General features: G+C 36.7%; 1 protein-coding gene across 2 annotated transcripts in view; it reads left to right on the forward strand.

Annotated features, from left to right (window-relative positions):
- The first annotated feature begins 1,177 nt into the window (after positions 1-1,177).
- LOC104591852 (ADP-ribosylation factor GTPase-activating protein AGD3) overlaps positions 1,178-15,731 on the forward strand; it is a 39,861-nt gene continuing 25,307 nt past the window's right edge. The window contains exons 1-5 of one of the 2 annotated variants that reach the window (XM_010250918.3): positions 1,178-1,978; positions 5,789-5,865; positions 7,725-7,825; positions 9,051-9,121; positions 13,673-13,735. In XM_010250918.3, the coding sequence (XP_010249220.1) occupies positions 1,934-1,978; positions 5,789-5,865; positions 7,725-7,825; positions 9,051-9,121; positions 13,673-13,735 (357 nt within the window). In that variant the 5' untranslated portion in view covers positions 1,178-1,933. The remainder of the gene's footprint in view (positions 1,979-5,788; positions 5,866-7,724; positions 7,826-9,050; positions 9,122-13,672; positions 13,736-15,731) is intronic. The other variant, XM_088903632.1, reaches the window with a different exon arrangement.

The raw sequence follows: 15,731 nt of genomic DNA on the forward strand, positions 1-15,731 counted from the left end.
GCTGCTGCCGTGTGGCGCGTGCCGCTGTCGTGCGGTGCGTGCTGCGCGCTGCCAGGCGGTACGTGCTGCTGTGCAGCGCTGCCGAGCGGTGCGTGCTGCTGCGCGGCCTGCTGTGCGTGCCGCTGCCTGTGACTGCGCCGTCAGGCGGTGTGTCCATAACAGTATCTCATTGTTTGGTTCAGCCGATTATTAAAAAACCGGGCAAGCCTCGAAAATCGGGCCCCCAACGATGCATGAAACGCCAAATTTGACATTTTCATGCATCGATGAATCGTTTCCCCCATGGTTGACTGATGTGTATCCTATGTGGTGCTTACCAAGGTTTAAAGTATCGACACGTATGAAAACGGTGATGAAAATCACTTTGCCAAACAACATAGTGTTGCTCATGCCTACGTGGCAGAACCATTTTTCTTTTTTTTTTTGTGAAAACGGGTCTTGGAAGCATGGGCATTTTTTCTTGAAAATCGATCCCGAAAAACTCCAACGCTTCCAAACACCATGTAAGAAATTTATGATTTTTACTATCTCATAAAATTTTATTAATTTATTTTAATTTCATTTATCAAAATCCGATAGATTCTTCTACCTAAACTTTTATAAACTAATAAAAAATAAAAAATTTATGAAATAGGAGAAATAATAAAAATACTTGATTAAAGAGAGGAGGCTGTTGCCGGTAATTTTAGAATTTAGAGGCAGTAAGGGTCAACATGACTCGTGATTTTCTTGACAACTAGTCAAAAAGTGGACACTTTCACTCAGTCACTCACCCAGGGCCCAGGGGTCTACATTGCTCAACTCTCGTTCTTGATATTTTTCTCCGGTTTAATCTCGAAAGTTCCAACCTTTTGCCATTTATTGTGGTCTTTATGATCCTTTTAACCGACAGCGCCTCTGAACTCTGAAGCAAAACAGACTTAACTGCGGTAAAAACGACATATCAGGGTCAGGGGTTAGAGCGAACAAATCATAGGGGGAGAGTTAACTCGTTTAACCGCAGTTAAAAGCAGCTCGGCTCGTGGTGGCCGTGGGTCCCTCGGAAAAGGAGGTAGGGTAAAGGGAGTCCCGAAACGAATGATTTCAGTGGTACTAAGCCAGAAGGTTATTGTTGTGTGGGACCCACTCGGGTGTCCTGTAAAGGTGCGAGACTGCGAGCATCTCTTTCTTAAAAAATGCCAGGTCGGTGAGTGAATGCTTAATCTAGAGAGAGAAAAAACGGAAACGGAGAGAGAGCGAGGAAGGGGAGAAGGGGAACTGGGTAGGGAGGGTTTTATACTCTCATTAGCGGACCCAAAATGAAAAATCGCAGAGGTTCTGTTGTTTAATGACAAAGCTTCCTTCAAATCCGGTCAAGATAAAAAGCCAAAAAAAAAAAAAAAAAGCTAAAACACAAAAAAAAGGCTTCTCATTTCTCTGTCATTTGGATTTCAATGTTCCCGATATGAAATCGCTTTGTCGATCCATTCAATTCCCGAGAATCCATTAAGCTCTAATTTGATCGTCAAGGTCGTGTTTTTTTCCTGCTCCTCTAGGGTTTTGTCTCGACCGTTTTGTTTACTATTCTAGGGTTTAGGTAGTGGCAGAGCTGGAGCATTGAAGAACAAGTACTCGCCGATGTTGATGCATGGCCTTAAAATCATGCTGGAGATTCTTCGTTTGTTGGTTTCAGCACCAGGGTTCTTGATAGGAGATCATTTTCGTTGCAAATGGAGAACTTGATGAAAATTTCTTTTCTTTTTCTCTTTGCCTATTAAATCAATAATGGTGATTTTATATTGTGATGGGTTCGTGATTTAGTTTGGTTTTGAGAGTTGCTTACGTGATTGATGGGTACTTAGAAGATTTGGTTGGTTCGAATACGGGGGATTGAGCTTCAGTGTGATGTTAATGAAGATTTGCTGCAGAAAGGAGAAAAAATCGCGGTTTCAACATGCATTTCGCGAAACTAGACGATTCTCCGATGTTTCGGAAACAGGTGCGATGCTTTTCCTTCTTGAGCTCTTCTTTGTTAGAAGGAAGCGTTTATGTTTCTAAGGATTCGTTGTTCAGCTCTCTTTTTTTTGACCATTTGTTTTTATTTATTTTTATTTCGTTTCTTACTCCTCGTGCACTAGGTGTTGGTTAAGCTCTGTTATCTTCTCTACCGTGGGATGTTTTTACATTGTAGAACTTTGAACATTTGACGGGACGGGATGAATGCAATTGTTGCATCTGCTCTTCCTCTTAAATATTTGAATTGCTAAATGTCCTTAATTTGTGTTTTTGGTGGGCAGTCATGCATAAATATAAATTGATCCTCAAGGATTCAAGGATCCTAGAGCAATAGATAATGGATAGTTAGAAAAAGTGTGTACGTTGATTCAAGGATCCAGTAAACTTTTGTAGAACGCTGAAAGAATGGATAATGGATAGTTAGAAAAAAAGTGTGTACATTGATTCTAAGAGCAATATATAATCAAATAGATTCACTCTCACATCAATGTTGTACCATTGCAAACGTGATCCAGTAGCAAAATTTGAAAAGATAGAAAAGAAACAATGTACCTTGGTTTGACTGAAAATGCAGTCCTTAAGGCTGATTTTGTGCCTTTTGCTTGACTTCCCTTGGTGGTGTGTTGGGACGGCTTGTTTCTGTGGTTCAGCAGTCATGGCCAAAGTAGTGAAATGCTGAAACCAGACATCACGTGAACTATTTGATGCTTGTTTTGGATCACTTTAAAAAATGTGAGAAACTGCAGCTGGTGATTGAGACAGACAGGGCAAGAAGTATCAGGGACAGAAGTAGAACTGGTGGAGGAACAATCAGGAGGAGGAAATTCGTTTTTGGAATAGTTATTTGAGTGGTAATGGCTGAATAGTTTGGGAGATTACCCTTTTGATAATTTTGTTGGTGCCTTTGAATTTCCAAGTGGTGGCCATTGCCGTTTTTTTTTTTTTTTTTTATATGGGCTTCCTGGTTGGTTCCTTTGCCTCTGGGATGGTTTGGGTGATTTTTGGATTAAAAACTGGGAACTTATTAAAGTGATCAGGATATACAGTATAAATTTGCTAAGATACACATTTTGTATGTAATACAATAAGTTATTTATATCAGATCTGGTTATTGATTTTGTATTCAGGACTATAGGTTATGGTGATTCAATTCAGGCCAAATTAATAACAGTGCTACTAGGCTTGAGATTGGCTAAACCTCTCGTGCATAAAGATACAATGGTGGAAGAAGATTCTTACATGGTTGTGGATTGGCTAAGAAAGAATGGAACAAATTCATGGAAAAGTAGGTACTTACCTACTGAAAAAATATGGAAATACAGGTACATGATGAGGGAAGTAGTGAAGCTGTTCAAAGTTGATAAAAACTTTTAACTTGGTTCCAAGAACTGCCAATTGGTTGGAAAATGGGCATGCAGAACAAGGGTGTAAAGAATTCTTCTGTATTGGTGTTTTATTCCCCAAGAAGGATTTAATGTAATGTGAATGTAATGGTGTGTCTAGCATGGGCTAGGCCAATTAAGGGGGTAGTGGTTGCAAGTCAGGTTGCCTGATTTGAAGAATTTAAATATTGGGCTTGAGTTTGTGCTTGGGTTCATTCAAAATTTAACAAATCAATATTGTGATCCAGGTGGCTCATTGGGTCAAAACTTTGCTTTTATTTGAGCCTTTTACATTAGAAGATATTGTGAGGGGTTGGCAGCAATTCAACATCAAGAAGAAGAACAACAATTCATCTGCCTGATCAAAACAAAAGTCAGATTGAATTTTGATGGAAGTAGCATGTGAAGTGATAGAAGAGTGGGTATTTTGGGGGTGGTGTGGTGGTTTTATTCTCAGGTCCAATTGGTCAAGGGGATGATCTAAAAGCTGAGATGATGGCTTAAAGCTGGTTGCATCCTTAAATCTTTCTAATCTCCTGGCATAAGGTGATTCAACTATAACACCGGAGAGTTTATTAGATTGCAAGCAAGGCCTGGAGTACAGGAGTTTACCAGTGAACATGATAAAATGGATAAGGGAGCTAAGAGTTCAGATAAGATGGATCCCAAGGGAAGGGAACAGCATGGCAGACACTTTTGCTAAACAAGTGGTGAATAGAACTAGTATTTATTTGGGGTGGGGGTGGTTTTATTCTCAGGTCCAATTGGTCAAGGGGACGATCTAAAAAGCTGAGATGATGGATTAAAGCTGGCTGCATCCTTAAATCTCTCTAATCTCTTGGCATAAGGTGGTTCAACTATAACACTGGAGAGTTTATTAGATTGCAAGCAAGACTCAGAGTCCCGGACTACAGGAGTTTACCAAGAGACATAGTAAAATGGATAAGGGAGCTGAGAGTTAAGATAAGATGGATCCCAAGGGAAGGGAACAGCATGGAAGACACTTTTGTAGTTTGCGAAACAAGTAGTGAATGGAACTAGTATGTATTGGAGGGTAACCACTGGAGATCCAGCTGATTAAAATGTGCAGATAGAGGGTGCACATGGGCTGGCAGCAGGGGCTACTAGGGGTGGTGTAGCACATGGTTTCTCTTGTACAGATATCATCATCAGAGTCTTATCACTATATGGGGTTTCCATGAGCATAAGAGTTTGGCAAAAGTTTTTAGATGTCACCTGCCAACCTGAAACAACCCCTCCTTTATCTGTGCTTGGTATTGGCAGTGTAAGACAAGTTCACACCGGTGGAATTTTCTCTTGTACAGATATATTCTTTACTTTTTATAAATAATACAGTTTATACAGTTACCAATAAAATAATAACAAATGCTCAACCCAACCTGGCTCAAGTTGCACCCCTAATAGTGGTGTTTTGGCACTTATAGTGTAACTGTAGATACAATATTCTTTATTTATATCTATAAAATTTCAATTTTCAAGTATACTGATAAAAATTTTTCTTTTTCTTTTTTAACCTTTTGATATATTTTACCTCTACTGTCCAGAAAAAAAGGTGTTTACTCTCTGCCAAAAAAGGTGTTATCCTTTTGAAAAGGATGATGGATTAAATTCCCATCAACTAAGCTAACATATTATAAAATGAAAGATTAAGCATAGCATACATAATTTGAAAGATTAAGCTTGTGGATGCAAATATGCAGGAAAAGATATGCAAGTCTTATTAAATAAATTTTGTTTTCTGATTATAATTAATTAACAATGTGTAAATATGCAAGAGGGACGACCCTGTGACATCTAAATTAAAAAGATTCATGAAGTTGTGCTAAAGAACTTGTAAGTCCCTGTTTAATTTGCAATAAGGTGCATTAATATCCATTGTGTTTACTGCCATTATCTTTTTATTTTAGTGCAATGTTTTTTATTTTATTCTTCTCTTGTATTTCCAGTTTAAACAGGATTCATGTAGCCGATCCCATATGGTTGGGACAAGGTTTAGATGATGATGGAAAATTCATAAAACCATTAGGAGATGCTTTCTTTATTTGTGGCACATGAATCCTTAATTATCTTTAAAAAAATAAAAAAAGGAAAAGGACTCAATGCTAAGTAAAAAATTATAAATATGTGGTGAAATTATAAATCTGTAAAAGAATATGATTGATTTGAATATGCCATTTTCTAGATTCCTATGCATTCTTTGAGGGGACGTTCAATTTGCAGGATTACTCATTTGCATCATAGTCCTTTTTGTTGTACTAAAGAAAAGAAGCATAGTCCTCTATTTGTGACAATTGGGTTGGCACTTTTTGCTTAGTATGTATTTATGTATAATGAGTTTTGAGGAGTTGCAGTTGCGTAATTTTACTGGTTTATCTTGCTTGATGAAACAGATTCAGTGCCTGGAGGAAAGTGCCGAATCATTAAGGGAGAGAAGTCTGAAGTTTTATAAAGGATGTCGAAAGTACACGTATGCCTCTACTTGCACTTTCTTTATTGCATCGTGCCTACTTTTTCACTTTATGTTCTCCTAGTGTGTCATGAATTAAAGTTTTGTGAACATGCCAGGGTTATTTTAAATCCAAGTTTGAAAATGTTAATTTGGTGGTTTTGATGGGGTCTGTTGGTTTTGCTATTATTGGCTTATTGTGTTTAGTTTCTTTGGTGAGACATCTATCTGCGTTTTGGTTTATGTTTTCTATATTCAGTTGGTCTATCTTGTGATTCTTTGGTGAGGCATCTATCTTGAGTTTGAAGATTCCTTGGTAGGGGGAGGTGGAGACGAGTGGGATGAGGAAGGAGATGGGCAAGACAAAGTTTTTGAAGGAGATGACTAAGTTGCTTTTGGATAGGGAGGTCTTTCTTGTTCTTTCTGTGTTTAGTGTATTTGAAGTTCTGTTGTTTGGTTGCTGGCATGGGTGCTATCTTATCACCCCTGTCTGATGTTTGTAATCGGTTCCTTTTTCTTTTTAATCATTTAAAAAAAGATTTTGGTCTAGTTGCGTTTATGTGTCACAACCATTTATACATACATTATCATCCCATCATCTATGCTTTGTCCTATCTATATGGGACAATGTTTTAAAATCGCAAGGGACATTTTGCGCCCAAGGCGCAATAAACTTAAATTTTAAAATAAATTTTATAAAAAACCTATTATCTCAAATTAGCATACATAAATATAACATGTAAAACTCTCAATCTTTTTATTTTTTTCCTATTTGCATTACTAAAAATATTTATTATGATGTTAAACATTTTTTGTTCTTGATTCTATAAGTTGCCTTTGTCCTAAGCAAGGTGCACCTTCAATTTACTTCTCTCATTCTGTCACAGTTGGAGCTACTCTTAGGTTCCTTCGTATGACTTCATTTTTAAGCTTATCCTTCCTATTTTTACCACTCATCCATCTAAGCATTTGCACATTTGCCACACTCATTTTCCTCTGATCTTTTCTCATGCCGTTTCTTAGCTGCATAACACTCTACCCCATACAATGTAGCTGGCCATACAACTGTTTTATTGAAGTTTCCTTTTAGCCGAAGTGGTATTTGCCTATCAAATACACAAACACATACATATATCATCAATAAAAAATAATGCATTCCCCATTTACACTCCTATTATTACTAAATTTACATGTCATATACTCTGTTTTAGCCTTACCTATTGTTTTTTTTTTCCAAAAATTTGTGCCTTGCTTCAAATAGGAGTGTGCCTTTTCTTACACTTTCCACAGTTGCACCTTGGACACTAGAAGGACCTTGTGCTTTTCTTGCACCTTGTGCTTTTAAAACACTGCACCAAACACCCTCCAAATGTAATAGAAACAGGAAGATGCAAGAGAGAAAGGAAAAATAAAACTACATAACAATTTTTTGCTGTGCTATAAAGTCTATAATTCTTTAATTTCATGTATTCAGAAATGAAAACTGTTCTTTTTTAAGGGTGGACTTTTTTGGAGGTCCCTAGTGGATTGTTTTGTACCACATTGTATAAAGGACCTTTTTTTGATATTAATACAACATACTATACTTTACCTTTCTGAAAAAAAATCCTTTACTTTCTTCACTTTCTTGAATCTTTCTTCTTAAGTTCTTATTCACATGCCTGAGAATGATAGTGAATAGAATGCCTCATAAAATGGGTATGGGTTCTTATGATATGATTTGATTGTATGGCCATAAAAACCATTGAAAAATCTCTAGGAAGGCATATACAAAATTACACTAATACAGATTCCTTGTGATTCCATTAAATAAAATCTGTATTTTCATTCTTATAGGCCTTGTGATAATGAAGAATTTCATAGGCGTCCTTTAATTGCAGGGAAGGGCTTGGGGAAGGATATGATGGGGATATTGCTTTTGCTAGTGCCCTTGAAACATTTGGAGGTGGGCATAATGATCCTATAAGTGTTGCTTTTGGAGGTGAGCCTCTTGTTTATCTATTTCTCTGTTTCATTGCTTTTATCATTATCCTTCTGTATAAGTATACTTGAATTCCTGTTCTAGCAGATTCTAAGTTATGGATCTTGAATTATTGATTCAGATTCATGGAAATATCACTATTAGAGTCTGAAAATTATAGTACTCTTAAGAAGACGTTTTTTTTTTTTTTTTGAATTTTGCATGTCGCCTGTTAACAGACCTCATCACCTTCAGAATGAAACAGTTGAGGAGGATGTCATGATTCAGATTTTTTTTCCCCTATATATCGAGATACTTCAACATGGCTCTCTTCTCTTTCTCTATCAGATATTCTAGTTCTCTCTCTCTCTCTCTCTATATATATATATATATATTGTCCCATATCTTGTCCTCATTCTGTCAGGTAGAACTGTTGTTTCGTAATTCATGCTTATTTGTCTTGCCCAAGTTCAAATTGATTGGGATAATATTGTAGGCTGTAGCTTCTAGCTTTGTTTTCTTTTTAATTGTTACACTTTTATCAACATATGGAGAAGAATGGATAAGTACATTTGGAGGATGTTTAGGCTAGTACTGCTGTGTACCCCAGTAACTGAAATTTTACACACAAATCCCACCATCTGAAACTCCTGTTCTCTGCATCTAAATGAAGGATGCATTATTGTAACCTAAAGATTTTTTTTTGATCGTTATGTTTCTGTTTGGAATTTTCTATCATTAGGTTGGCCTGCTTTTTTTTTGTTTGCAGCGACTTTTTTTGGGTATTCTCTAGTTTTTTTTTTTTGATCAATAGGTATTCTCTAGTTATTCATTCTTTGCGTTATCCAATTTTCAGCAAAACATGATAGATAACGAGCTAACGGGACAAGGAGCAGAAAGCAAATTCCTATACTGGGGGGATAACCTCCAGGACATGTATGATATATAATTAAGCATGATAGAGTATAAAGAGTAGGTAAAAAAGAGGGACATGGGCTAGGCTAGGCAGCAGAGGGCTGGCCTACAATCCATGGCGTGCTGGGTGCACGTTTTTGTACGACATTCTTTTTTATAATGAATAAAATCTCTAACAGTTACCTATAAAAATTAAATTAAATCTTTTCTTTATTTTGTTATGAGAATTATGTTTTGTTTAGTTGCTTTTGTCGTATTTGGCATTATGCATATTTCATTTCTATTAATAAAATCTATTCCTTTAATAATGATAAGATTCTTGTTTATCTAGGACCTGTTATGACCAAATTTACAATTGCTTTGAGAGAAATTGGGACGTACAAGGAAGTCCTTCGGTCTCAGGTAAAGATCTTCTAGTGGAGCTTGAAAGTTGTTCATAACCACTTATTGATGTTGCATTGTTGGGTAAAATCTTCTATTACTCTTAGTAGTAAATGCTATTTGTTAACTACAGACACTAGATTTATTAATTGAATTGTATTATTGAAGTGATCTAGATGCTTTTTTCTTTTTTTTTGGTTCTTGATTAAGCTTCTTTGTATTTATTGAACTTGAGTTCTATGGATATTTCTAACCAGTATTTATTTTCACAAAATTATCATCATCATAGTTACCCTCATTATCATCATAGTTGAATCCTTGTCCAATTATTTCTAAAATAACATATTTTACATGAGGTTTTCTCTTTGCTACTGTTCACTCAAGGAATATCAGTTTAAAGTGCAGAATCTTTCATATTAACGGAGCTACTTCTTTTTGTCAATTTTTATGGGAAACAGTAACTTTTGTTAATTAATAAAGGACGAATTACAAATGATAACACTCAAAACAGGTTTTTCCCAACAATCTGAAACAAACCCTTACAAAGTCGCTCAAAAAAGTCCACCCACTTGTCCCTTGTTTAGCTAAGATATCCCCCATTTGATGATCTCCTAATTCATATCTATAGACAACATCAATCTTCCTTGCTAAACATGAGATTTCCCTCATAACCTGTCTATGAGATGAAACTCCCAAACTATTTATTTGCAGCCACCCTGTCATTAGCTTAGAATGACCTTCACTTCAATCTGTCTTAGCCCCCATCTGTTTAGCCAACCTTAACCCTTGATAGAGTGCCAAAATTTCTGCCCTCAGAGAATCACCCTCCCCTATTGGTCCTGAGTATAATGCATTAATGCTAATACTTTTCCTTCTCTATCTCTTGCAACATCCCCTATTCCCGATGGTCCTGGGTTTCTATACAATCTCCCATCAAAATTCAGGCAGCTTAACCCAAGTTTCCCGAATGACCAGTGTAGAAGTTGAGAAAGCTGCTATTTGCATTCCAGCCCCTAAACAAATCATCTGTTGAGAAATCCTTGAAGAGCTCTGCTGATTTTACCCAACAAACAACCATGGTGATAAGGCTATCATTTAACTATTCTCTTGATTTGGCTTTTGCATTGACTATTTTGTTATTCCTTTTTTGCCAAACCATCCATAATATAGCTGCTCGTGTGGTTCTCCACTACATCCTTCCCCTCTTCTTTGGCTGCCAAAGAAACTTGTCTCAAAAGATGCTGCCACATCGTGAGGTGTCCACCCAAAGAGAGAAGTAAACCATCCCCAAATATATGATACAAAAAACAGGAGATTCGTAGGTGCATAGCCATCTCACCACAAGCATAACATAGGAAACGGATATTAGGGGAAAGACACCAATTTGAGCTTCTTTTCTGAAGCACATTACAAGTGTTGATCTTCTTAAGAACCAGCTTCCCAACAGAAAGCCCAAACTAACTACACCAAATTTCCATTACATGTTAATCTATGCACTCTTCTTTCCATTGCATGTCTCTTTGCTCGTAGACAAGATACATAAGAAATTCAACTTGTGAGCGCTTTTGGCAAATTACATTCCATGCATATTCACACTTATTTCTTTTATTAACAATAAGGAGAAATTTATTAAAAGAAAAATGAAGGTTACACAAGATGGGAGGAGGTTTCACCCGAAGAGAAAAATAGATGATTTCTAACAACTTACAAGCAAACATAGTTTTGCAAGGCGTCTAGGCGATTCTGGGCGACACTGGGGCACCAAGTCGCCTAGGTGATAAAAAATTTATAATATGAAAAGCTGACTTTTGGCTAGTTTCCTAGTTTTACATGCCATTCAGCATGTACGTTAATTGAAAAATAGCAATGCTCTTTATTAAGAACATTCAATTTCCTCTAAAAATGTGGTAAATCATCACATCTAAAAGATAAAAATCTTTTACATATATTAATTTCATTATTTTCAAAAATAATACTACTATAATAAGTGTTTAATAGAGCAAATTCATATTAATTAGCAGCTAAAGAAGGTTATTAAATTTATATGATAAATATTCAAGACGGAAAGTAAAATAGAAAAAAAAACAAGGATGGAGTTTCTGTTTTATTTAATTAGAGAGAGAATAGAAAAAAAAAAGAACTTTATTATTCTATTGTTTCTTTCCCCTTTCTTTTCTTTTCTTTTCTTTTCTTTTCTTTTCTTTCTTTCTTTTTTTCATCTCAAAACCCTTTGATCTTTTAAATTTCAATAGTAAAACATTAAAACAAAATATAATTGATATATATAGCATATAATAAAATGTATTAACACATACATTAATAAGATACAGCAATATAAATGATATTATAAAAGGCGCTTGACTTGTCATTTTTGAAGCCTAGGCGGGGGCGCCTAGTTGCTAAAAGTCAAGGCGTTTGGGCAAGGCGCCCAGCCAAGGGCGCCTAGGCGACACCTTGACAACTATGCAAGCAAACAAAGGAATAACTAAATCTAATCAATTACATGATCTAAAGTTGACAAGATATTTCCTTTTTATCTTTACTGTCAAAAAAATTGATTTTTAGAGTTTAAACGGTTTAGCCTATGTAGGACTTGAAACTACATTGCTACATGGCTACAACCTTCATGGTAATAACACAAATCTCTAATCAATTGATCTAACAGAATTTTATTTCTTAAAGAATTTAGATTTTATTATTGCCAAATGGTAAGTTCTTTTAATTTATTTTTCATAGGTGCACCACACTTTTTGGTTTACACCTCACCTTGCACCTTAGGCTCTAGGCATTTCATAGGTAGAGTTGTTATTGGGCATCTGAAATTAGATAGGGATAAATCAAACCTTTGGTTTTAGGCACTTGTTTACTTTAGTGGCGATATTGTTTACCTATTTTACCAACTGGTGGTGGCTCAGTTGGTAAGGTCTCTGGCCGGTTGTATTGTAGACTTCTGATCAAATCCTGAGGTTGATTGCCCTTTCTTCCTCTAGGGAAAGAAAGATCCTGGAGGTATGGTCTCCCCCAAGTGGCGGGTGGATGAAACAGAACTTTGATGGAAGTAGTTTTGGCAAACAGTGACTCTCCGGAATTGGAGGAGTGATTGGAGATGGGAGTGGGAATATTTGTGGTTTGTTTTCGGGGCCTATTTGATCAGGGTGGTTCAGTGTGAGCTGAATTCATGGCTGCTATTATTGGGGTGCAAAAAGCAACGGCTCAGTTTGGAAAGAGTACAAATACAAATATGTACAGTGCAAATATATACAAAATAATACAATAGACAAGGTTTTGCACTCTACATATTTGTAGTTGTACTCCTTTCAAATTGAGCCTAAGGATTAAGGAAATGGGAATTACAAGGCTGATTGTAGAAGAGGACTCAAAAATAGTCATTGGTTGGTTGAAAAAAGGAGAAGGGGTATTATGGAATTCAGGCAGTTCAAGTGGCAGTCAAGACAATTGCAAATTCATGTAAGATGGGTTAGGAGGCCTGCTAATGGTTTGGCGGATCAATTAGCTAAGCAAGTAGTATATAGACATCATTTGGTTTGGGCTCAATGTTAAAAGGGTGGAGGGCCGTTTTGTTGTAAAGGGTTCTACTCCTAACAACTTGTTGTATTCTCTTTTTCTTTAAGTTTTAATGAAATTCTTTGAGTTGCTGATCCAAAAAAAAAAACCTTGCTGTCACCATGGTTGGGGGGCTATGGGTTTGGGTGACAGGGGCTACCCACCTGTTGTGTTTGTGTAGCCATATGAAGAAAAAAACCTTTGTGAAGTGGTATGTTATTATGCTATAAAAATCTGTACATGTTAGATATTTGATTAAATTTGGCAAGATACAAGTCTTGAGAAATGGGCATTTAGCTTAAAAAAATAGACATAAACACACGAAATAAGTCTTGAGAAATGGGCATTTAGATATTTAATTAAATTTGGCAAGATACAGGTCTTGAGAAATGGGCATTTAGCTTCAAAAAAATAGACATAAACACGCGAAATAAGACTGTAGTGGGTGAAGATATGTGCTAATTCCTTTGCGGATGTTTTAGCTAAACAAAGCACAGGTAGAGATAATCTTTTTTGGGCTCAGTTGTAACATGTAAGAATTGTTGAGGGGAGTTAAGAGAGTTTATCTCCTCTTAACTCTGACCTTTGTACTTATTGATTCTTAATCAAAATTTGCAGTTATTGATCAAAAAAATAAATAAAAAACAAATGTACGACATATGCATATCAGATGGGATGCTTGTTCCCTTACCCGTGTCCAAGATTTTAGGAAATAAAGTGTCATATCCCCATTTCCCATATCCATGTCCATGTCCTAGTCTGTTTATATCTTGTCATCATAGGCCATTTCCCCAGAGTCATCAGATCATTCTTGACTGATATGATTTTTAGCACATAATATTTGTTAAGCACGATTTTTTGTGATAATTTTAGCTGGTTTCCAGCAGATGTTATGCGAGTATCCTATAGCTTGACCTAGAACATGTTTTTTGTTTTCATGATATCCATGTGTATGTATTATCCTCTATCTGCTTCCCTTGGCTAATACTTTCTGAACATTTATGTCAGGTTGAGCACACGCTAAATGAAAGGCTGCTGCATTTTGTCAATGTTGATTTGCTTGATGTCAAGGTACCATCTTTACATATAAATTGGCATTTTATTTTCTTGAAAAAGGATGTGGCTATGTGTTACCCGGATACAACAAGGACACAGCTAGATACAGTATTGGATATGAAATCTGCACTAAAAATTGAATTATTTGACACAACACGGCACCCTTGTATAGTTATCTGGACATCATAGATGTGGTTACTCCTCAAGTACTTGAGATGGAATACATAAAACATACATTAGCAGAAGTATAGTTATAGGTTTTTATTGTGAAGAAGATATTACCTGTTTGATACTGTGGTTCAATTACTTCGGATCTTCTACCATTTTCTTCCAGTTCTTCCACACAGGAAAGAACAGACCTGAGGATTTGCAATTTGAACCTCATTCTCAATCACCTTGTTCACAGTTGAAGATGACTCACTCAAGCTTCAAATTGAAATTGGAGATAAAATATTCTCTCCTTTGTAGCCTCTCTCAAATGTGTATTCTCTATCTCAAGAGTGGAGTGAATATGAACCACCTTTTGTTGTCTTTTCAGTTTGTTCTCAGTTGTATAACTACTTTATTCTCCCTTTTGTTGCATCTTGGATGCTTCCATCAAACTTTTGTGAATTGTCTAAACGTAAATTGGTCTCTTGTCACACTAAAAGGAAGGAAATTCTTTGGTATTTGTACGAGGATAGCTATATATATATTTTGATCAGAAACGGTAACTTTTATTTAGAGATAAATTAACCTGAAATACAGAATTCAACCCTTATTAGAAAAGGTTGATCCAATAAACATCAAACATTACAGCACTGCCCAAAAAAGACTCTCCCTTGCGGTCCCTTGTTTTGCTAGGGCGTCAGCAAAACCATTTGTTGATCTCCTTACCCACTTGAACCAAACACCCACCTCCCTTGTTATGCTAAGAATTTTCCTTACAAGCTGTCTATATTGCCAAATTCCTAGCTGCCCTGATTGCATCCACCCAATTTTCCTTACAACTTGGAGTCTCCCTCTATCTCAATCTGCTATAGCCCCAACTGTTTGACCAGTTTTACACCTTGATGTAGTGCCAAGATTTTCGCTCTTAAGGAATCTCCAACTCCTATTGGGCCTGAAAACTAGACCTGTTCATGGGCCGGGTAGCCCGATGGCCTGGTCCGGCCTGGTCCGCACCCCGGTCAGGCTTGGTCATGTAATTAGGCCCGCAGGCCTGACCTCGGGCCTAACACAGTAAGCCCGACTGTGTTTCGGGCCGGGCTCGGGATTTGTCAAAAAAGCCCGGCCCGACTTAGCATTATATATTTTATAAAATATATAATATGTATTTTATATATTATATAAAATATATAAATAATATAATATTTATTAAAATATATATTTATAATTTAATATATACATTTTTTATTCTTTTCTTTATAATCTCTCTCTCTCTCTATATATATTCAGCCGCTAACAATATGGGCTAAATTTCGGGCTCGGGCCCAGGCCCGGGCTTCGGGCTTTTTATGAGAGCCGGGCTCGGGCTCGGGCCTTAGAAAATTCTGTTAATACAGAGTGAAAGCCCGGCCCGAGCCCGGCCCATGAACAGGTCTATTGAAAACAAAGCCATTATCTTGCCTTCATTATCTTTGAAAACACCTCCTATACCAAATGGGCCTGGATTACCTATAGAGCTTCCATCAAAGTTCAGTTTCACCCTTTGTTGTGCCGGTGGGGACCAAACTTTCTGTATCATAGCTTTGGAAGTAGTAGTAGATGCCACAATACCCCAACTTCTATAAATGTCTTCAACTGAGAAATCCTTAAAAAGATCACGGGATTTCAACCAATGGATAACCTTAGTAGTTATTCCTTCCACAACCTCTTCCTTAGATCTACATCTGCCTTTAAAGATCCTATTGTTTCTTTCCTCCCACACTGACCACAATACAACAACTCTAGTGGCTCTCCACATAATCCTTTCATGAACCGTTGGTTGCCAGAACCCAAACAGAGGCAACAAACATGGGGGGAGAGGCAC

The sequence above is a fragment of the Nelumbo nucifera genome, chromosome 4, assembly GCF_055504915.1.
Source record: "Nelumbo nucifera cultivar China Antique chromosome 4, China Antique-T2T, whole genome shotgun sequence".
In the NCBI taxonomy this organism is placed as follows: domain Eukaryota; kingdom Viridiplantae; phylum Streptophyta; class Magnoliopsida; order Proteales; family Nelumbonaceae; genus Nelumbo; species Nelumbo nucifera.